Below are 23,050 nucleotides of genomic sequence, written 5' to 3'. Positions count from 1 at the left end.
CAGCTGCAGGTACAGGTGCTGTTCACAGGACTTCCTGTGCCCTCTGCAAAGCACACAACATCTTAGCACCTTGAAGCAATGCAGACTTGATAACTAGTAGGAAAAGAAATCTGAACCAAGTATGCGTGGAACCATAGCTCCTTGCTATAAATTTCACCGAGGAAGTAACCAAGGAGCAGATATCCTCTGGCTTCCTGTACGCATGGGACTTACCATAATTCCAAATTCTCATTCCTTTCTGCTGCCCTGACTCAGCTCCTAGCCATTTAATTCAGGGACCACGATGGCAGCAACACCATTAGCTATTCTGCCACTTCTGAGGCCCCTGAACACAGCTCTTTCATAAAGACCTACAGCCAGCCAGGCAAAGGAATCACAGAGCTGCAGAGCTAGATGGACATTGAAACAGTGCTGAACAGAGCCCTGTGTGCTTTCCAAATGATGAAGAAGCAGATGTGGGGGAGGTCCCACATTTATACCTCCCAATCCATTCTACCAGAGTACATCAAGGCCTGCCTCCCCACCTCCCTCCTCACAGGTCTGAAGTGGGTATGCACATGCCCAGGTGTGGACAGGGGCACTACTCCTGCTGAGAGTGGCTGGTGAGCTCCTAGCCCTAACCAAGCCTACCTCAGTCAGGGGTCAGCCAGCCCTCTAGCTGTTTCACCCCAGGAAGAATAGAAAGTATCAAAGTCTAACCCAACCTTCCAGATCTTAACAACTCACCTACACCCAAAATTTTCCCACCATCTAGGGAGAGGATTTATCCCAGCTCTAATAGCAAGGCAAACCAACCACTACAGAAGGCTCTCTACAAAGCAACTCTAAGGCCCTGAACTCCAAATGGCTTTACTTAGAATACATCACTATTTCAGTCTTCCTGATCTGTTGGATATACTCCAATAGTCCAGAAGAAAATACCATTTCTTAAACCAGCCACCGTGACAAGAGATGGAACGAGGCTGACCAGTGCATTGCCACATTGCTTTCCAGAAACCAAGTGTGCCTCTGCCTCATCAGAGGTACATATACCAGTCCAGTCCCTGAGGACATTCTGTTCCCACTACCACCTACAGACAGCTGCTTTACTGGCTTTCCTAACTGCCCAGAGAGACTCTTTGAAGTCACACTCTGAAGGTCCCTTAGGAAACAATCATAAATCACAATGACAACTGAGAGAATATACTCATGTGGAGACAGTGTCAATCAGAGATAGAAGGAAACCCTATACTGCCAAACGTTTCACCTGTTCTAAGTTTATTGTCTTTCCCCTGACATTGTCAGAATTAGCGTGACACCAGAGGGAAATTGTGATGTCATCTAATGCTATTGACATTGAGTAAATGCAAGGTTCAGTACCTACACTTCAAAGACACAGCAGAATTATGACCAAAAAAAGGTCTCAAGCAGAACAAAATCAGCATAATCCTAACTGAGTCCTGCTCTGAGAGTTATAGAGTTTTCACCAATGTACCATGGCCACATGTTCCTCACCAGATGTGCACAGGCTCTTCCCGTGCCAGCTCCACGGTCATGTGCTTCAAACATCTGCTCAGTTTAGCAAACCCTGTAGGTGGCATAAGGGCCCGGACTATAATTAATAGTCCATTAAAACTGTCCCACAAACCAACTACTGCCCACCAGGCACTGGTGGCTCAGTCCTGTAATTCTAGTTACTCAGGAGGCTGCGATCTGAGGATCTTGGTTGGAATGCAGCCAGGGCAAGAAAGTCTGTGAGAATCTTATCACGAATTGAATCATCAAAAAGCCAGAAGTAGAGCTGTGGCTCAAAGTGTTAGAGTCCTAGCTTTCAGCAAAAGAAGCTCAGGAACAACACCTGAGTTCAAGCCCCAGAACCTGTACCAAAAAAATAAAAAATAAACTAAACCTATTACTACCCATGTGAACCACTTGCAAAGCTGCAAATCACACTGATACTCAGGCTACTCCATCCCTGAGCACCTTAGAGGACTCTGCTGTGCTGTCAAAGTCATATCCAGAACCTAGCAAAGGCCCAAAGGCTGCAGTGGCAGCCAATTCATTCTTCACTTACATCATCAGGAGCCCCAGCTCAGTCATGTGCTGGCTACAAGTCCTGGCAGACACTAACTCTTGGTGCCTCAATTTCTAGCCATGGTGTATGTACCCATAGTCTCACCTACTCAGAAAGCTGAGGCAAGAGGATCACTTTATCCGAGGAGATGAAGGCCAGCCTGAGCAATACAGTGAGACACTGTCTCAAAAAGAAATAGATATCAGTGTACATGAAAACCTTTCAAAGGTATATACCACTCTGCAAGTATATGCTGATAATAAAAAAAATCTCAAAAGTTTTCCTATAATAGGCAATAACTGAATTCTGATGCCATTTTTATAGTAAATGGAAGAGCATTATGAATCACTAAATTAATGTTAAAAGCATGTTAGTAATTCACATTAGACCCTTTTATGCTTACAGCATAAAAGATAGTAAGACTATCTTTCACACCTCATCATGCCAAATTACCAGATAAAACCCAGGAAATGACACTTGGAGACATAAAAACAACATCTGAGTCAAAATCAAGATTCCTTTGCTGAAAACTGTGAAAAACAATTTACCAGCTTCTTTTCACCAGTGAGAATTTAGCATTAAATGCAAAGCTCTCTGTTCTCAAAGAATAGAGGTGTCAACTTACAGACCTAGTACCTTTAAATTGCTTTTATTACAGAATGATTAGGTATCCTTTTATTATCCTTATCTACCTGATAATAGGGAGACATATCATGAGCTACTAGGAAGTATTTAATAATGACTACTTGGTTTTCTTTTCTAAAAAGTTATATAAGTATTATGGACAGTTGTTTTGTCTCTACTGCTGCTCTATTCCACACAAAGCCAGTCCTAAAAGGTGACACAAGATAAGGCAAGACTGGCCTATCACCAAACCCCTGCACTTCTCTAATAAGGCCTGAGCAGTACTGGGGGAGGGGCCAGGATGACAACACACATGGCTCCCACTTACCATAGTTCTGCGTTCTCTTCACCTATCTGGATCGTTCACTATTTACAATATTGTCTCTAATAAGTTATTTCACGCAGTCCAAGAGATAAAATTTTGCATGTGTTCTTAAAAGCCCAGAAAGTGCCTGCCCATGGGGTAGGCTGGCAAACAGGTGAGACATCTGCTAACAACTTCATCCAAGACAAATCAGTGACATCTGCCGATGGCGGAGGACAACTGGGAACTAAGAGGCCCAGTAGCTTTCATTCTTAGCAAACCAGATGAGATGCCTAGCCCTCAAACACCACCTTCATTCATCAAGATAATCCTCATCTTGACAAGGCTAAATAAAACAGGCCACACCATCAAAAAGGTTAATCAGCAGAAAAATGAGTTTAATATTACCTAAATTAAGATCAGTGTGTAGACATACTCATCAAAAATAATTCAGCAACTTGGCAGGGCTTTATTAACACTAACACAAACACAACATCAACACGTGCACTACTCACATCCATGGGGCTATAGATGAAAAACGAAGGTATAGAAATGACATCCTAAACACACTCCTGTATAATGGGGACAGTATTCATAGAAAGCACCCTCCATTGAAATTTTTGCTCTTTTGCTAGACATTTATTCAGGAGCCTTGGAAACCTGTGGCATGAAGAAAGGCCGGGCCACAGCATGTGGACACCTGTGGAGGGTACAGGGCTGTCCCTCCACTGTGGCAGAACACCCAGGAACCAAAGGCCAGCATCCCACACAACCCTGAGAACACAAGTCTGTCTCAGCTTGAATAGTTACCATCTTATGCTAGGCTCCCCATCCTTCCATGCCAACCCCCCTAAAAAAATAATAATCTTATTTAAGAATAAAGACACCTAGGCCAGCAGCAGAACAGAGTCAGTAGCAAGAATAAGATCCCTGGGCAGCTCACCTCCTGCTCTATCCATCAAACCCTGAGCCCTGCTAAAAGTGCATAAAGTTTCACAAGTCCTACAGATTATTGTACTTAGAGAGCTTCATTTTTAAGAGAAAGTGGCTTTACATAAATTTGTCCTCCCCGTGACAGAATATGTTCCCTCAAAAGGTAAAATCAAACCCAGATGAGGGGTGCCACTCTGGGCCTGCACATCTTGGGGGTTGCAGCTATTTCTACCACAACCCTTAGGGCCAACAGATACATAGAACAGAGCTGGATCTACAGTTCTTCCTAGACCAGGTATGGTGGCCAAAGGCAGCAACATCTAGCACACGTGGCAAGGAGAGCTGCTGGGCTGGCTAAACTGACTGGAGGCTGAGTCTGCAGATGAAGGGGGACCTGAAGGAACCCAGGTACAGGTACCCATTGTGCTCATGCACCTCACTGATGTAGGGGGCTACCAACCCGTCGGGATCATGAAGGCTTCTCCGGAAGGCACCACTGTCACTGAGTTCTAGGACGAGGCTATACCGTGGCACAGCCTTCACCACCGTCTCCTGACTGAACAGCTAGAAGAGAAGAGAAGCACAATGAAGAAGAGCTTACCTTCTGATCAGAAGAATGCTGGCAGCAGATAGATCAAACAACCTTCTCCCTTTGGAATGGTCTGGTTAAAGCCATGCCCTTCCCCCCAGCCCAATGCAGATCAAGGAGGTCAAGCCAGAAAAAGGACAGCCACAAGAGCACACCTCTGGAAGACAGAGCTGAACCAGGAGAAATACAAATCATATCCCAGGAGGTCACCTCTCTGAAGCCAAGGCTAAGGATAATCTTAAGCCATGAGATCACTAGGGTTAAAACCAACCTAGCCTAACAAGAATGAACAAGTCCTCTAATTAGGCTTAAAGTATTTCAGATCTGCAAGATGCAAATGATGTGAGTTGTAAGACCTAGTCAAGCTCAAAATAAAGTCTCTGGGAGGGTTAAGTCAGCAAGTCCACAGACAAGGCCACATGACATGGCCTCTAAAATAAGCCAATTCTGCCACTTTTCTCAGAGCTCAGCCAGGTGATCTTGGGGCCCATCCTGCACGGAAACCTTGGCAGGGACTTCTGGACCCTTGGACACAGTTATATAGAAAGGCTTAAACTTGGAATTGTGAGGCTGGTAGAAAACTGTCAACAGAGTAACCAGATGAAAAGATATATGATTATTGGCAGTATGGAAGGACACCAGATAGGTAATTTGGACAAAATGCTCTACCACATAAGACCAATGAGTGGAAATTAATAGGCAGGTTATAAATTAATATAGGTATTTGACTCCAAATGTCAAATGAGGAATGTTTCTAGTCACTGAAAATGTTCAAGGACACATACAAGTTGACTGAGCTCTGGAAGGTTTGAAAGCAATGGGATTAAAGTTGCATTACAGCTCAAAGAATTCTGCAAAACTTCCAGCTACCCATGAGATTCTGCCTTCCATTTCTCTGTCATATGTCTTTTTCTCTCCTCTTTTCTATAAACTTCTAAAAGATCTCACCTCTCTTTTTCAGATGCTTCTCAACCTCTGTTTCTAACCATCAGTGTGCTTCCCTCCCTGCCTGAGACCTATCTCTATCCATATCTCATAGAAGAACCTTTGCTTGGACAGACTCCCCAGCTCAGGAGACAGTGCCTTCAATTGAGCTGCTAAGGCCAGGAACCCATCCCTCATTCTTGGTCACTTGGCCCTCCACTCCCTACAAGCCCTTGCCCCTTAAAGCCTTGTAATCTGCCATGGGCATGCTTCTCTAACCCTGGGCTCTGCAGCCACCTCTCCCTGGCCATTGGAATGGCTCTATACTAGATTCCCACACCCAGTGGAGCTATACTACATGCTGCTCTCTATGCAGCAGCTCTCTATACAGTTATCTCTGTGCTACAACCTGAACAAAAGAGTTAGGAAGCTGCTGGTGTGTCTGAGCAGGACAGGTGTATGCCAAGGACAGGAGGACCATAGTGCCCCAAACCAGGAAATAAAGAAATGTGCTTACAATGGGGTGGGGTGGCCAGGCACAAGCTGTTAAGAGCTACACAGGGTGAGGTGTTCCCTGGGGACAGGTTAGTATAGGCTATCAGTGCTCCTAAGGGAAAAGGCAGACTACCAACACATGGTTGAGAAAGAAGGGTTGGCTGAGCCTAACAAGAGCCATGTGACAAGGGGACTATGGCTATAGACTGATTAAACTTGATGGAACTGATTAAATAGATAAAAAATACAAGCCTAGTTTTGGTGGCCTGTAACCCAGCACTCCACTGGTCGAAGTAGGAGGATTGATATTTTGATGCCAGCCTGGGCTACATAATGAAATCCTGTAAGAAAACAAAGAAGAATGAGAGGAAGAGAAGGGGGAGGGATGGAGGATTTTTCCATGTGGTCACAGGAAGCAGAAGAAAAAGAGAAGGGAAGGAAGGAGGGAGGCAGGGAGAGAGGAAGGTGAAGGTAGAAGCATTTATCCACTTGGTCACAGGAAAGAGAAGAAAATGCATTTGATGACTATTTTCCCTATGAAGGGGACAGGGTGGAGTGCAAAGTCTCATAGTTAGAAAGGAGGGCAGAGGCTATTTGAGGTCTGAAACATTCATGACAGAGTAAGCCATGGGAGGAATTAGGCTGATAGGCAAGAAGGAGGCTCCAGAAGTCACAAGGATACGGTAACAAAAAATACCTTAAACAGGAAAACCAGAACAAAAAGGAAATTAAAAAACCAAATATATGTTATATATCTATATGGAATATAGATATATATTACAATAATATAGATAATATATGTCACAATACATTAATCATAGTATATATAGCATATAGATATATATTTCATAGATATTAGGATTAAGAATAAGTATTATAAGTCTCACAATGTTTAGAAGTAGTCAAGATACATACCAAATATAAGTAGTACCAAATAATGTAAGTAGAATTTGAACTTTTAGGGCAGTTAAGATGTTTTTATAGTTACCTTAAAAATCATTCTTTTAATGCCAGGTTTCTCAGATAAGAAATCCAACATGGAAAAGCCAGGGTTTGCACGAATGGCAGACATGGCAACCCAGTACCCTCCAGAGCTGCTGGGTCTGATGTTGTCAGGAAATCCAGGCAAGTTCTCCACGAACATATCAGCCCCTCCCTTCATCAGGCCAGATACATATACTCTGAAAAATTTACCCAAGCAGGCAGTAAGCAGCAGCCCCTACATTTAAGGGGAAATTTTTATCCAAACACAAAACATATATATATATATATATATATATATATATATAAACTACTACTACTGTAAGTATGTCTATTGTAAACACAAGCACGGCTGTTGAGAAGACACATTTGAGAGTCCTGGGCTCAGCTTGACCAGAGAAAAGAAAAGCAGCTGTGTGCTTCCAGGACCCAACTGGCAGGGACACGGAACCCAGGTTGTCTAGCTAGCATTAAATCAGCATGCTCTCCCAGACTGCAGATCTCAAGAAGACTGAGAACTCAGGTAGGAAACACATCCTTAAACTTCTCTGTCATTATTGCACACAGGACAGACATTTTGTTGCATCTCATACTTTTCTCAGCATGTTTCTGTCCCATCTCAGTCCATGGCAAGTTCTGGCAAACAACTGATGGCTCAGCTAACACCACACATACCTTCGTATTCTGGCCATGGTCAACTCTGCCACCAGGACAAAGTCTTCCTCAGGAGAAAGCTGGACCCCATTAGGGAACCGCAACTCGTCCAACAAAACTTTCACTTCCTTGGTCTCTGTATCATACTCCAGCAGGCTATGGAAGACCAGAATAGAGGGTCACACAAGGAAGAGTCCATGGCCTATCTATGAGCTTGAAGCTTTCTCCCCATTTCCATACATCCAGGTATGGGTAGATGACTAGGCCTAGGGAGCCTCTGTTTTCACTTGTCTCAAAATGGCCAGTGGGATTCCCTCTCCATTCAAATTCCTCTTCTAGAAAACCCTCTGCTCAGCTTTGTCACCAATATGGGAATGAGGTCAGCACCAAGGACAGCAGACACACCAATCTTCAGGTGAGACAACCTGTAGCCCAGATCTGCCCTACGAGGCTCTCCCACCCTTGTGGATGGGCTGTTCTGTGTTATTTCCTCAAATAGGAAGCGAGAACATTCTGTTCTATCTCCCAACTCCAGAAACAACAGAGCTCCTCAGAGCAACAAGCTCTATTGCAGTCACCTGCTGGGCTGCCAACTAACAGAAAGGAAGACCTGTAATGAACACTTGCCGCCCATCATCGCTGCCCTCCATAATCAAAAGCAGGTAATCCCGTCTTTGCCACTTGCTGCTAGAATCTGTGAAATAAATCTTCTTCCCATCTCGGGTGATAGTAAGATCATTCACAAAGGACATTTTCTTTCCCTCAATGGGTGTCTCAGAGGACAGTAGCAGCTTTACTTCACCTGAAGTTAGAAAACAGAAAAAGATATGCTTTCATACTAGAAAGGTCTCTCTCAATAATTTCAAAACATTTTTAAGACTAACTTTATTGAAGATAGAATCCCATCTGTAAAGACAAGGAACAATTTGCTTCACTGAGGCAATACAAAATAAAGCAGTAGAAAGAACATTTACTGAGTACTAAGCTCTCTCTACATATAACCTCATTGAGATCTTCACAGCAACTCCATGAGGCAGGTCCTACTACTATCCAAATCTTACCCATGAAGGAACTAGACACAGAGAGGCCTAAAAACAGTCTGCAGACAGCAAAGTCAAGTCTGCAACGCTGCAGTCAGGCCCTAGTAGATAAACTCCTCCAGGGCATGTATCAAGTGTGGGGTTGGAGGTATGGCTCAGTTGGTAGAGTGAAAGCATCAGGTACTGAGTTCAAGTCCCAGTCTTGGTCACAAAAAAAAAAGTGGACAGCAAATACTTTAACACTGGTCAAGGTGACATCATGACTAATTACAGGAGAAAAAGGGAAGAGAAGATGAAGAAAGAGAAAACAAAGGCAAAGAGGATGGCAAAACAGAGACAAAGGAAAAAGCAAACAGAAAGATGTAGAAAGACATAAAAAAGGAGGTTTAACATCCTTGAAACAAGCCCTATCAAGACTTAATCGGTAAAATACAAATGCAAAGGAAGTGAGGGCCAAATGCATTCACAGGAAGGGAGCTCTCTGGTATTTGTAGGCATTGCTTTCAGTACTATTCCATAACTAAAAAAAATACCATCTAGAAAACTGTATTTAATAAATGCTATTAAATCTACTTATGCATATATGTACATACAGCAGGTCCTTTAAACATAGAAGGTCTGAAATCATCAGATAAAGCAAGTTATTGTCACATACGTTTCCTGGGATTTACTTCAAAAAGTCCCTTATATGCATCAGCCACAAAAAGAGTTCCATTGGGCCCTGCCCGGATGCCCAAGGGTCTCCCACAAGCAGGTTCATCATCTCGGGTTTCTGGGAAGACAAAAAACAGGAATTAGAGGTGGCTCCAAGATTCCACCTGTGCCTTCCTCAGTGTCCAAGATTTTCATCCATCGCCATACAGAGCAAAAAAGACCATGACATTAGTGCTGAGTCTGCCTCCATAAGGGCTCACTGCAAAGTTCCCAGTGTAGGGGACTGAACGGTTCTGATTGCAGTTGCTATTACAGAGTACTCACTGAGGGTGCTCAATGAGGCACTCACGAAAACAGCTGAGTGCCCATTCACAATAACCCTGCTAAGTAGTATTGTAGGTGTCCATGAATGAAAGGTGCTCATTATGGGGCCTGTTTCAGGAGCTTTCTGTGGGATGCTGTTGTGGGAAAAGGGCAGGTTAAAGGGCCAAATTAAAAACATGATTCCGTCACATAAAACTATGTGGATTTCCATAAACAGAAAAGCTGAAGTTTTTCACTAAGATGTCAATTATATCTAACAACTCTCCAAGGTAATTTTACTTAGCTTTTTGTATGTTTGTGTTGCTTCCATTTCACAATGAAAATGCATAATTTTTATAAAAATATTCCAGCTATTAATAATGATAATTCAAGTGGGTGCCAGTGGTTTATGGCTAGAAATCCTAGTTACTCAGGAGACTAAGATCTGAGGATCGTGCTTTGAAGCCAGTTGGAGCAGGAAAAGTCCATGAGATTCTCACCTCCAATTAAGCACCAAAAAGACAAGTAGAGCTGTGACTCAAGTGCTAGAGTGTTAGCTTTGAATGAAAAAGCTCAGGGACAGTGCCCAAGTCCTGAGCTCAAAACCCAGTGTTGGCACCAAAATCAAAACAAACAAAAAAACATAATTAAGACTTGGAATGTGGCTCTATAATACAGTGGTTGCCTGGCATGCACAGGGCCTTAGATTCAATGCCTAGCACTACAAAAAAAATTAAATTAAAAATACATATCACAACAAATAAGAAATCTTTATAGTATTTTTTATTGGGGGGGGAGGGGTGTGCCAGTTCTGGGGCTTGAACTCAAGAGACTGGCACTGACCCTGACCTAATCTGATCAAAGCTAGTGTGCCACCACTTCAGCCACTACTCCACTTTCAGCTTTTTGGTAGTTAATTAGAGATAAGAGTCTCACAAACTTTTCTGCCTGGGTTGGCTATGAAATGCAATCCTCAGATCTCAGGCTCCTAAGTAACTAGGATTCCAGGCATGAATCACTGGTCTCTGGCTAGGAGTACAAATTTTTAAATAGTGAGATTCTTCTACTCTATGGTTTCTGAAATCTGAATAATTTAAGGATATTTGAATTTTGTTGTTGCTCTTTTGGGCTTTGGGGTTTTATTTTGTTGTGGGGGTGGGGTTCAGTGTTTTTTTGACACAGAGTCTCATAAGGTAGTCCATGCTGGCCTAGAACTTGCAATCGTCTCCCAAGTGCTAGGAATACAAGAGTGTACAATCACACCTGACAGGTATTTGAACTCTGAATGACAATGAAATTCCTGATGTAGGAATAACATTTTGTTAAACCACCTGCTTTCTTACAGCAGCACTCTAAGAACACCTATTAACCCCTGAAGTTACCCAACAAGTAACTGAGAACCCAAGAGGAATGCTGAAGGGGTATTATGCCAAGCAGGTGCCATGGTTGCTGCCCAGATGGGAAACTAGGATTGCAGAAGGGCAAGTTATTGTGAGGTCCGGTGGCCACCTAGCAAAGGTAGAGCTTGGGGAAACACCACAACATACTCTGTCTGCTGTAAGGGATTCTTCATCTCTAAGAGTGAAACTGACTTCGAGGGTAAAGCAGTTGCAGAACAAAGCACCTTCAAAATGGTTTGTTGCCAACTTACTACATGGTCCTGAACCAAAGCGGGCGATGACCTCAATTTCCCCATTTTCAAGTTTCACAACCCGGCCATCTGCTGTACCAGTAAACATCACATCTGTTTAAAAAGGAAAAAGGTTAGTAAGAGGTTAGCTGAAAGAGCTGTGACCACACATACCACCTTCTTCTACAAAGCAGGTAGCTTGGTTATTTTTCATCTCCAGAGAGAAAATAGCAGTTCTGAGGATGAAGGAAAGGTGATATCTAGGAAATTTTTTAAATCCTTGAAACTTAGAAGTGACAAAAGTGTGGGGCCCAGAGAACTAGCATGTCGATCAAACCTGACTTGGGCACAAGTCAGCAGAAACAAGCCGTCAATAAAAATCTTAGGGCTGTTCTCCAGTCCTCGGATGCTCAGGCTGACAATGCTAAGACACGAGTTTCCATTCACCTCACTGCTGACTCCCATTATCTCCTACTAAAGGGAAAAAGTGTAAGAATCCTCCAGGATAAAGTTAAAGTGTTCACTTTGGATTAAGTGTTCACTTTAGCAGCACATTTACTAAAATTAAACTGAGACATATTCAGATTAGCATAGCCTAGAAGCAAGGACAATATCCAAATTTCCATCAATTTTTAAACGTGCATTGCAAACTTTAGGGCAATCACGGCAAAAAAATAAAAGAAGAAATATAACTGAATAAATGAAATCATAAAATGATATATTTTGGAGCTAGAACTGTGGCTCAATGGTAGTGTTTGCCTAGCACAGCCAAGTGTGAGGGGGAGAGAAAAGGATGGAAGGAGAGAGGGAAAAGGGAGAAAGGGAAGAAGAGAGGTAGGGAAGGAAGGAAAAAAGATACCAATGAAATTAAAAACAGCATATCAAGAAAGATTAAGAAATTAATGAAACCCAAACCTGTTCTTGAAAATACAAACAAAACTAACAAATGTTTAGGCAAGCTAAGAAAAATGCAGGGGTTGGGGAGCGGGAATACAAATTATTAACATCAGAAACAGAAGAAGTAATATTATTAAACATCCCAAAATACAAAAGGAATAAAAGAACTACTTTGCAGTGCTATGTCTACAAAGTAGATTAAACGTAATGATTCCTTGAAAGCCACAATCTGCCAAAACTATACAATGAGAAAAAGATGAATACCCCTGTACGTACTGAAGAAATTGAATCAAATTCTGCAAGACAAAAGCAGGCTTAGGTGGGTTCACTGGTTGATTCTAGCAAACACTTAAGAAATTATATCCAATTCTTTAAAATTCCTCTTAAAAGACAGAAGCAGAAAGAACATTTCCTAACTCAATATAGCATTATCTTAATAATAAAACCAAACAAACACATAATAAGAAAACTACATACCAGGATCTCTCATGAAAATGCAAAAACCCTCAACAAAATATTAGTAAATCAAATCCAACAAGTACAAACAGAACTATACATCCCAACCAGTAGGATTTATCTTGGGTATGCAGGTTGGTTCAACGTTCACAAGTCAATTAATATAATCTATCACAGTAATAGACTAAAAATGAAAAACTACATGATCCTATCAATAGATACAGAAAGGTATCTAACAAAATGCAACACCCAGCATGCTAAACCTCTCGGCAAGCTAGGAATACTTGAGAACTTTCAACCTGACAGAGAACATCTTCAGAAACCTCAGAGCTATCATTATCTTCAAGAAAGGCAAAGCTTCCCTGCTAAGATTAGGAACACAGTAAGGCTATCCCCTCTCAATAGTTCCTTTTAACATTCTCCTGGAAATTCCAGCTAATGCAAGACCAAAAAAAAAGGAAGTAAAAGGCACAGACATTGGAAGGAAGAAAAATAACTGTTTTTGCTCATAGATAACATGTTGATGTAGAAAATCCAATAAATCAACAAAATATACTCCTGAAATTAATATACAATTATAGCAATATTACAGAAAACAAGGTTAATAGACAGAAGTTAATTACATTCCAATATACCAGCAATGAACAAGGACACCTGAAGCAAAAACATAATACTGTTTATATTAGCACTCCAAAAAAAATGATATACTTAGTCATAAATAAAACAAAATAAGCACAAGTTCTTTATGAGGAAACTACAAAGCTCTGATTAAAGAAATCAAAGAACTAAATCCTTTGGAAGATACTCCATGTTTTTGGACAGGAAGGCTACATATTGCCAAGAAGGCACCCCTTCCCAAATTAGTCTATAAATTCAATGCAATTCCAATCAATATTCAAGCAAGTCATTTTGTTGGGGTTTTTTTTGTTTGTTTGGGGGGGTTTTTTAGCTGTATTTTTTTTGTCTTTTCTTTTTTGGTCCTGGGGATCGAACCCAGGATGTTGCACTTGCTAGGCAAGCGCTTTGCCACTAAGCTACATCCCAGCCCTCAAGCAAGTCATTTTGTATATACCAACAAAGTTATCTTAAAGTTTACATGGGGAAGAAAATGACTCAAAAGAATAAATTCAAGCCAAGTGCTTGTGGCTCACATCAGTAATCCTAGCAACACAGGAGGCTGAGGTCAGAAGATTGTGGTTCCAAGCCAGCCCAGGTAAGAAAGTCCATGAGACTCTTATCTCCAATTAATCACCAAAACGCCAGAAGTGGAACTATGGCTCAAGTGCTAGCCTTGAGCAAAAAAGATCAGGGACAGAGCCCAGATCCTAAATTCAGGCCTCAGGACCAGCACAAAAACAAAAAAGAATGAATTCAGAGGACTTACAACTCCCAACTTCATGACTCAATATAAAGCTACAGTAATCCAGAAAATGTCTTACTAGCTAAAGGACAGACACACAGAAAGGTCAAAAGAACACAACAAAGAGCTCAGAAACAGACCCACATAAATGGTCAACTAGTCCTTGACCCAAGAGTAAAAGCAACACAGTGGAGAAAATGAAAGTTTCTCACAAATGGTACATACAAAAAGTGAAGACATACATTTTATACCTTTGACAAAAATTAACTCCACATTGATCAAGAATCTAAATATAAAATGCAAAACTAGAAGGTAACAGGAGAAAATCTAGGTAGCCTTGGGTAAGATGATGACTTTGTAGATACAACACCAAAGGCATGAACCATGAAGAAATAATTAACCAGCTGGACTTCATTAAAACTTCAGCTTTGTGAAAAACACTACCATGAGCATGAGAAAAAATATTTGCAAAAGACATGTCTAAATGACTGTCAAACAAATATATAAAGAAAACTTAAAAGTCTACAATTAGAAAGTAAACAGTTCAATTACCAAAATGGGCCAAGAACATCTCACTGAAGATCAAAAATGGCAAATAAATGTATGAAAGGTGCTAATCATCATGTCAGGAGAGAAACTAAAACAACTATAAGATATGAGGATATCTCCTATGAGGAGATCCAAAACCTAAAATACTGACAAGAACAAATGGGGACAAGAGACAGGACTGTGAGGAATTCTCATTCATAGCTAACATGATTGCCAAATAATACAGTTACTTTGAAAGATAGTCTGAAACTTTCTTCTTCTTCGTCATGGTCTTCTCCTCCCCCTCCTCCTTCTTCTTTGTAAAGCTAAACTTTTCTTACCTTACAATCATCCTTCATTCTCCATGGCATTTACACAAGTGAGCTAGCATATATTCACACAAAAACCTATGTACCAACAGTTATACCAAATCCTATTCATAACTGCCAAATTTATAACAAGTAAATGTTTCTCAGTAGGTAAACAGATGAATAACTTATGGAATATGCAGTCAATGCAGTACCATTCAGTGTTAACAAAAGAAATGAGCTATAAAAACCACAGAAAGACAAGAAGTAATCTTTAATGCATATTACTAAGTGAAAGAAATCAACATGAAAAGATAACATTGTGGAAAGGACAAAATTATGGCCACAATAAAAAGATCAGTTGTTGCTAAGGGTTAAAGGAGGAAGGAGAACAGAGGATTTTAAGGGAGGTAAAGATATCCTGTATGATACTACAATGGTGAATACATGATATTTCACATTTATCTAAATCCACAGAATAAACACCACCAAGAGTAGTTATACACCACCGAGAGCAAGCCCTAATGTAATCCACAGACTTCAGGTGTTAAAATAATTTAATGTGTAAAACTGGTTAAAAATTGTTCAAATAGGTTCAGCAACTGGGGAAAATAAGGTATCCCTCACGGGAGATGATAACCATTGAGAAGGGTATATGTTTAGAAAAGGCATGTGACAAAACCCACAATACATCCCAGCTCATGATAAAAAAAATTTTTTTAATTATTTTTGGGAAATCTTTGTATATCTGCCCAATTTTTGTGGGAACCTAAAACTGCTCTTAAAAATGCTCTACTTTGGGCTGGGAAGGTGGCTCAGTGGTAGAGCACTTGCCTTGCATGCATGAGGCCCTGGGTTCAATTCCTCAGCACCACATAAGCAAAAAGAAAAAAAGCCGGAAGTGGCGTTGTGGCTCAAGTGGTAGGGTGCTAGCCTTGAGCTGAAGAGCTGAGGGACAGTGCCCAGGCCCAGAGTTCAGGCCCCACGACCGGACCCAAAAAAAAAAAAATGTTCTACTTAAAAACAAAACAAAAGCCAAGCACCGGTGGCTCATGCCTATAATCCTAGCTACTCAGGAGGCTATCTGAAGATCCTGACTCAAGGCCAGCCCCGGCAGGAATGTCCGTGACACTCATCTCCAATTAACCACCAGAAAACTGGAAATGGCGCTATGGCTCAAGTGGTATAACACTTGCCTTACGCTGAAGAGCTCAGGGACAGCACCCACACCCAGAGCTCAAGCCCCACGACTGATTAAAAAAAAAAGTATGCTAATTGGTGGGTCCACTCCTCCAGCATTCTCCCAAGGCTGTCAACACCTGCCAGCTGTCCCCAGAACAACTTCCAAATAAGATTGCAGCAGCCAGTCCCTGGAGGCCTCTCTGTAATTTACATCCACAGAGATATAAGTAGAGAAGTCCTTACTGGACCTAACCAACCCTCACCTGGTAGATAGCCAGTGTCTCACATGGAGAAAGGGAAAAGGTAAGATAAGCCCTGTCCTTGAGAGGAAAGGAAGACCACCTGGCTTGCACTTGAACTTGTGTAAATCCTAGTTTTAAATTGCAATATTTGACTTTTTATCCGAATTTATGAAATTAACAAATGTCAGTGTCTTTTAGAATGAATATAAAGTTCTATCACACTTATGATTCTTGAAACAAATTGACTTCATCATCTACAAAGCAATAACTGCAGAAATAAACCTGTCTTTGGGTATGGGGTCAAAATATAGCAAGAGCTGGGCAAGAGAACTTGCTCAAACACAGCTGATCAGCTGAGAAATAGAAGTACATTAGACACATATGTCCCCAGTCACTGCCCAGTTTCCACACTGGACTTCAAAGTGACTAGAGAGGCATTTCATAAAAGCTGCTCAGAAATCCTTATTCCAACTAAGGTTTTCTCATCTTTTCTTTAACTGTGTCTTTTCAATACTAAGTTTAATTCTCATCTTAACAGACAGAAAATGCCTACTTCCAGGCTGCTAGACATGATAGCATTGGAGTCAGACCTAATTTTAGTTCTCATGCATGGGCATAGAAATACTGAGACCCACTCATCTTCAGAATGAAACCTAAACTGAGCAAAGAAACATTATTCTATTATGTATGAATTAAACAATCAATGTTTGCATTGTGTCTTTAGACTCTTTAAAACAGTTTGAGCACACAAATATCGTTCTGTGGAAATGAACTCCAAGCCAGGCATGGTAGCATATACCTATGTTGCCAGCTACTCAGGAGGTGAAGATAGCAGATCACAAGTTTGAAGATAGCCAAGGCAAAGTGGTCATGAAACTGTCTTAAAAACAAAAGGATTGGGGACGCAGATGGGGCCCTGGACTCAAGCCCTAGTATTAAAAAAGGAAAAACTGAAAATGTCCCCACATGGAAATGGCACACAACCTGGACTGTGAGACAGGCAGAAGGAGCCACTTACTCCCCTTGGATGTCTGCAGCTGAGAAGCATGTCCAGGGCTCCCCCACTTGGCAGCAGCCTTCCACTGAAGCTGCTCCCACAGAATGCATCCCATGAGTGATCTGGGTCTGGAAAGCACCTAAGTCACATTCCATAATTGGGGGTTACTTACCCCCAATATTTGCTATAGACTCTGGCCCAATGAGTTGATTTTCAAATAGCCTTTCCGCCTGTCGCAACTTCGTATTTGGTTGCAGAACACCAAGCAAAAAAGGGGGCTCTTTGAAGCTGTAAAATAATGCAATTATAGGAATTTGTATATAAAAATGTAAATGAAAAGGTTTATTAAGGGCCTAGTAACTGCATAACTCCCCATTGTTTGATAAACAGCACATTCCAGTAGTTGCCAGAAATATAAAAGGAAAAAAAAGCAGTACAAAAGTATCAGAGAAGGCCACCACACAAAATAAATATGAATATACTGTATAAATATAGCTAATACCAAGACTTCAGCAGTTACCTACTCCCTGAGAGCATCTGGGACCTGCTACGATTTTAAAGTCCAACAAGAAGAGTATTTATAGTAGTAGTTGAGAGCTCTTGCTACCTGGGTGAAATTAAAACTCAAAACCCAATTCACTAAAGAACAGAGGACAACCTTTAGGGATAATCAGGAATGTCAAGAGCTAACAGAATATGGGCATGGAGGCACATGTGTATTATTCCAAACTCAGAAGGCTGAGGCGGGAGAATCAAGAGTTCAAGGTCAGCCTGGACTATATACCAAGACCTTGTCTCAAAAACTTATTAGTTAACTTTTTAAAAAGAGTTACTAGAAGCACATAAAAATTAAATCCAAGCAGGACCCACAGGAGCATTGCAAGAGAAGAGGAAAAGTAGCGTACTTTACACCATCACCTCCTATAGTAGGAAGAGTGGCCTAATACCCCAGAAAGCCAGGTCTGGGGAGTGCTCAGAGAAAGCTTTGCACAACCCAGACGGTGGTCTCATGCTGCCTCACTTCTCCACAGGTGCGTATCTCTGCAGTAATGCCAGCTTTGTTATACGCATGCCAACCACAGCTACCAACAGCCCTGATACCCTGCTCACATCTCAACCAGATGTCACTGACCAGGTCTAGGACATTCCTCCCATCTTCCACAACAGAAAAGGAAGGCACCTTTGTGGGACAGGCTTTGGGCCGCTCTGTAGCCTTGAAGGCAACACCAGTCACAGATTTTCTTTATGATTAGACATGGTATTAGTCTGAAGTTTTTAAAGTCTTACATGGACAAATTCATTTGAGATGAACTTCAGACAACCTCACCCCATCAACATTTTCAAAGGGAACTGGGAACTTTCTGAACCAAACTATACAACCCCTTGCAAGCAACACAACCTCCACATCATTACACCAATAACAGCTTTGCTCTGTACTACCACATTCACAAACATCACACATATCTACAAGTTACAATGGACTATATTCCTCATAGATCTCCACCAGTAAAAGGTAACTTGGCCAAACCAGAATAATAATACTGAGTTTTCTTAAAAATTAGTTTCTTTCCAAACTTAAACAAGATAGCTTTAACTTCATTTGTATGTGCTTTTACCATTTCAACTCTCTCTTGATTTTTGTACTTGATTTGCACAGTTTTGAAAGAATGACAGGAATAATTCCATGCATATACTTTAAGTAATATCTAAGTCAGCATGAAGTTTTATTCAAGAAATAGCATATCTCTATTTTTCATAACTTAACTTTTCCCCAGGTTTTCTTTCCTAAAAATGACATCAGCCTAATTAATATATTTCATCAAGCAATCACTCCCAAAGAGACTGAGAGGCAGTTTGAGAGGCAGCTTACCTGAGAGGCTGGGGATCTATGGGAGATTCTAGAAGCATCATGGCTCCAAAGAGGGGAACAGTGAGAGATACAGCCAGCATCAAGAAGGTCATTCGGAAAACTCTGCCACTAAAGGAGCTGCCAGAAATAAAATACACAAAGGCAATCAGTAGAGATTCATAGCAACAGGTGCAGCTGGCCTAAAAGACCTTTCCCCTAAAGCAGGGACACTCAACCCTTGTGGCTTTGCTTCAGCATTTTTTGCCAAGATTGACAAACAGGACTTCGAATTCATTTGTTTTCTATTTTGGTTTTTAAATCTTACAGTGGCATGAGATACTCTTACCGATATTTTTCCAGACCTTGAATCATAGTTTTAGAAGGCAAATTCAACAAACTGATAAACCCAAAATGCAACAGAAGAAAAGAGTTCTAAGGATGGTAGGGATGCACACTCACATACAGAGAAGACCCTGCTGCATGGATTCAAAGCAATGACACTCAGTGCTATGTGTCCTAAGATTTTCATGGATAAAAGAGAAGTGAGGGGTAGGGGGGGAGGGGGCGATGCTCTGTGATTTAATGCTTTCCTAGTATGAGAGAGGTCCTAGATTCCATCCTTTAGCACCTCAAGAGAGAGGAAGAGGCGGGGTAGGGGGCAAGGAGAGGTAGGGAGAGACAAGCATAAAGGAAAATATTTTTCATGAAGCAAAAGAAAGCCAAACAACAATTCCCTGAGCCTCCAATTCATGAATCACTTTACAGGTGTCACTTCTAGGAATCAAAACAAACTCCCATCTCTGAGTATCTGACAGATACTCATAGGTCGTCATATAGATTCTACAAAATAAAAACTCCAAATCATAATTCCGAAAGCCTTGAGAAGACCTGAAAGCTATCAGGAATCTTGGGTAAAGTTTTCAAACAAATGACTTGTAGTGACTATAATGTGTCTTCATCAATCTTTGCATATATTATTTCTCATCTGGCAAACAAATGAGAACATTGAGCCTATGCTACTGTATAAACCTCATAGGATCGTCTATTTACATAAATTGTATTTTAATTTATTAAACACTTGTCATTAAGATTAAATTTAAAGAAAATAAAATCACAAGCTTCTTATGTATATTTTGCTTTTCTTCTTCACATTTATTTTTCCGAGTTTTTTTTTTGAGACAGGGTATTGCTATAGAGTCCATGCTTACCCTGAACTCTCAATTCTACTGCTCAGCCTCCTGACTGCTGGGATTACAAAGGTGAGCCACCACACCTAGCTAGAACTAGTTTTGTTATCAAAAAAAAATTAAAATATTGACTTTTTTTAAAAAACCAAGATTTACACTTAAATGAAATAGACATTATTTAAGGTCAGTGTTTTGATTCCTTACAAGTCAGTCTTCAGCTATTTAAGTCTGTTTCAGGTATAGTATAGAAATGTAGAGAACTGTACCACTCCTGACTTTCCCAACAACCAGCCAAGCAACTTCAGGCCAGTTTCTTCACTCCAAATGCTCCCACAGGTTCCCATTGTATAAAGGGTGGGTGGAGAAAAGCCTCAACATCCTGCCCAGTTTTAAACATGTGTGACTTTAATAAATGAGTAAAGCAGAAAATGGAAGTGACTCTGCCATCCCTACTACAGTAGGTAGAAAGGAATGACAAGGAGAATAAAAACAAAGGAAGTGGGCTAGGAGTGGCTCTCATACAGTGCCCCTTTGTAGACACTTCGGATGGCGCAACTGAAGAGCCTTGGTGTTCAGCCAGTACCCTGAGTAGTCAGGAAATGGATTCTTCCCTGGAGCTCCCAGGAAGAAGCCAAGCCCTGCTGACATCTTGACTTAAGCACAGCCAGCCCTGTACAGGACTTGTGACCTACACAACTGAAAGATAATAAATTTGTACTGTTTATGCTACAAAGTATGTGAGAATTTGTTATATCATGTAGTTTTCTTTTCTTTTTTCAATAGGGTCTCGCTGTGTAGCCCAGACTAGCCTCAAATTTGTGTACCTCCCTGCCTCCGCTCTCAAAGCTGAGATTATAAACCTAAGCCACTATGAATATAGATTTTGAATAAACTAATTTCTGGGACCTGCAAGTAAAATGTCCCTGCAAGAAATACTCTAAAATGTGGAAGTAGTTTTGGAATCAGGCTACCAGTGAAGGATGGGAGAATTTTGAGGAACAGGAGAGGAAAAAAAATCTGTTCCCTTGAAAAGATTGCTAATAGAAATACAAATGTTAAATTCTGCTACAGAAGTCTCAGGAAGAAATGAGGAGCAAGGTAGAAGAGACACATGTTGTCTAGAAAGCATAAGGTCTTCATTCAGTCCCCAGTACCACAAAAAAAAAAAACATGTCATTTTAAAACATGCTTAACTCATCATAACCAACAGTTCACAGAAAGATATTTAGATGTAAAAGGTGCTCTGATAAGGATTTACAAAGATGTCAAGTAACATGTTATTGGCAACATAGAGAAGAAAAGGAAAAAAGCAGAATGTAGGAAGCAGATTGTTATTATATAGTGGCAGAAAATGAGGCTGAGTCATGACCTGCTTGAAAGCCAAACTTTCAATTATGAAACCATTATGAAACTGGACACTTAGGTGAAGAGGTTCCTAAGTAAAGTGTTGAAGGTGTGACCTGGGCTCTAGCTGCTAACTCCTCCAGAGCAGGACAGACATAGAGGAACTACTTTTTCCCTTTAATGTTTCTCCTTTGCTAATGTGTGTCATCTTCCTTCCAATAATCTTCCAAATTCTGTCCCTAACTTCCTTCTCTTTGCTCATATAGGCTTCAGAATCAGTCTCCTGGCCCAGGCCAGGTAAAATGCCTAACAAAACATAATTCTTGCCTCATACTCATAAGAAATCTCTTTACCACACAGCACATTACATTTTTTTTGGAGCAAGGATGTGCTGGGGATAGAACTAAGGACCTTATCCATGCAATGCAAGTTTTACCACTAAACTACATTACCAACTAGTGCATTCCACATCCGAAAAATCTTGCTTTGGCCAGGTGCCAGTGGCTCATACCTATAATCCTAGTTAGTCAGGAAGCTGAGAGTTGCAGTTCAAAGCAAGCCAGGGCAAGAAAGTCCATGAGACTTCAACTGATAAAGGACCAGTCTTGAGCAAAAAAGGTAAGCAAGAACACACAGTCCTGAGTTCAAATTCCAATACCAGCAAAACAAAAATAAAATGTCTTAATTGGATAATTTGATTCAGAGCTTATGAAACTTGAGCAACAGATGAGTAATGATTGCCCTTCACATATAAGGAAAGGGTTAAATTAGGTCCAAAGGAAAAGGTTCATGCAGGACTGATAGTAGCAGTGCTTATAGACAAAAAAGTGGCCAAAGCCAACAACCTGTGTCCTACACATCACCAATCCTTGTTGGGGTCTAGCAGTTACACCTGTTATAGTTACATCAGACAACAAGCTAGAGAAGGATTCAGAGGCCGCCTAGCCCGCGGGCAGCTTTTAAGCAAGACCTGGATTTTTTGGATTGGAAAGTTCAGTGTAGGCCTAAGAGTTTCTTTTTCCATCATTTGTCCTTGATGTGCAGTTGGCTGACACTAATTTTATTCAACTCCCTCCTCGGGGTGTGTCCATCAACACTTACCCACTTGAGCAGCACCCAGCGTCTACTGGAAGGTTCAAATAGTATCTTAAAACAAAATTCCTTGAGCAGCACTATTCAATTCAGAACTTCGTAGACAATGAAAACAGAGCAGATGCTAGACCTGTGTGGTTACTGAGCACTTGAAACAAAGCAAGCTTGTTACATGAATAAGACAAGCCCCTCTAGCTGGGCACCGGTGGCTCATGCCTGTAATTCTAGCTAATCAGGAGGCTGAGATCTGAGGATCATGGTTCAAAGCCAGCCCAGGCAGGAAAGTCCATGAGACTCGTATCTCTAATAAACCACTCAGAAAACTGGAAGTGGTGCTATGGATCAAGTGGTAGAGCACTCACCTTGAGCTGAAGAGTGCAGGGACAGCACCCAGGCCCAGAGTTCAAGCCCCACGACCGACAAA

The 23,050-nt window shown here is 41.1% G+C and overlaps 1 protein-coding gene across 1 annotated transcript in view; it reads right to left on the bottom strand.

The window, feature by feature from the left end:
- Window positions 1-3,358: 3,358 nt before the first annotated feature.
- Window positions 3,359-23,050, bottom strand: part of Apmap (adipocyte plasma membrane associated protein) — a 24,355-nt gene continuing 4,663 nt past the window's right edge. Inside the window, exons 2-9 of the mRNA XM_013027117.1 lie at window positions 19,025-19,141; window positions 17,327-17,442; window positions 11,206-11,298; window positions 9,253-9,369; window positions 8,185-8,359; window positions 7,579-7,713; window positions 6,911-7,103; window positions 3,359-4,478 (exon numbers count right to left, since the gene is read on the bottom strand). Of these exons, the coding sequence (XP_012882571.1) occupies window positions 4,269-4,478; window positions 6,911-7,103; window positions 7,579-7,713; window positions 8,185-8,359; window positions 9,253-9,369; window positions 11,206-11,298; window positions 17,327-17,442; window positions 19,025-19,141 (1,156 nt within the window). The 3' untranslated portion in view covers window positions 3,359-4,268. The remainder of the gene's footprint in view (window positions 4,479-6,910; window positions 7,104-7,578; window positions 7,714-8,184; window positions 8,360-9,252; window positions 9,370-11,205; window positions 11,299-17,326; window positions 17,443-19,024; window positions 19,142-23,050) is intronic.

This window comes from Dipodomys ordii, unplaced genomic scaffold, assembly GCF_000151885.1.
Source record: "Dipodomys ordii isolate 6190 unplaced genomic scaffold, Dord_2.0 Scaffold99, whole genome shotgun sequence".
In the NCBI taxonomy this organism is placed as follows: Eukaryota; Metazoa; Chordata; class Mammalia; order Rodentia; family Heteromyidae; genus Dipodomys; species Dipodomys ordii.
This window is presented reverse-complemented; position numbering and strand designations above follow the sequence as displayed.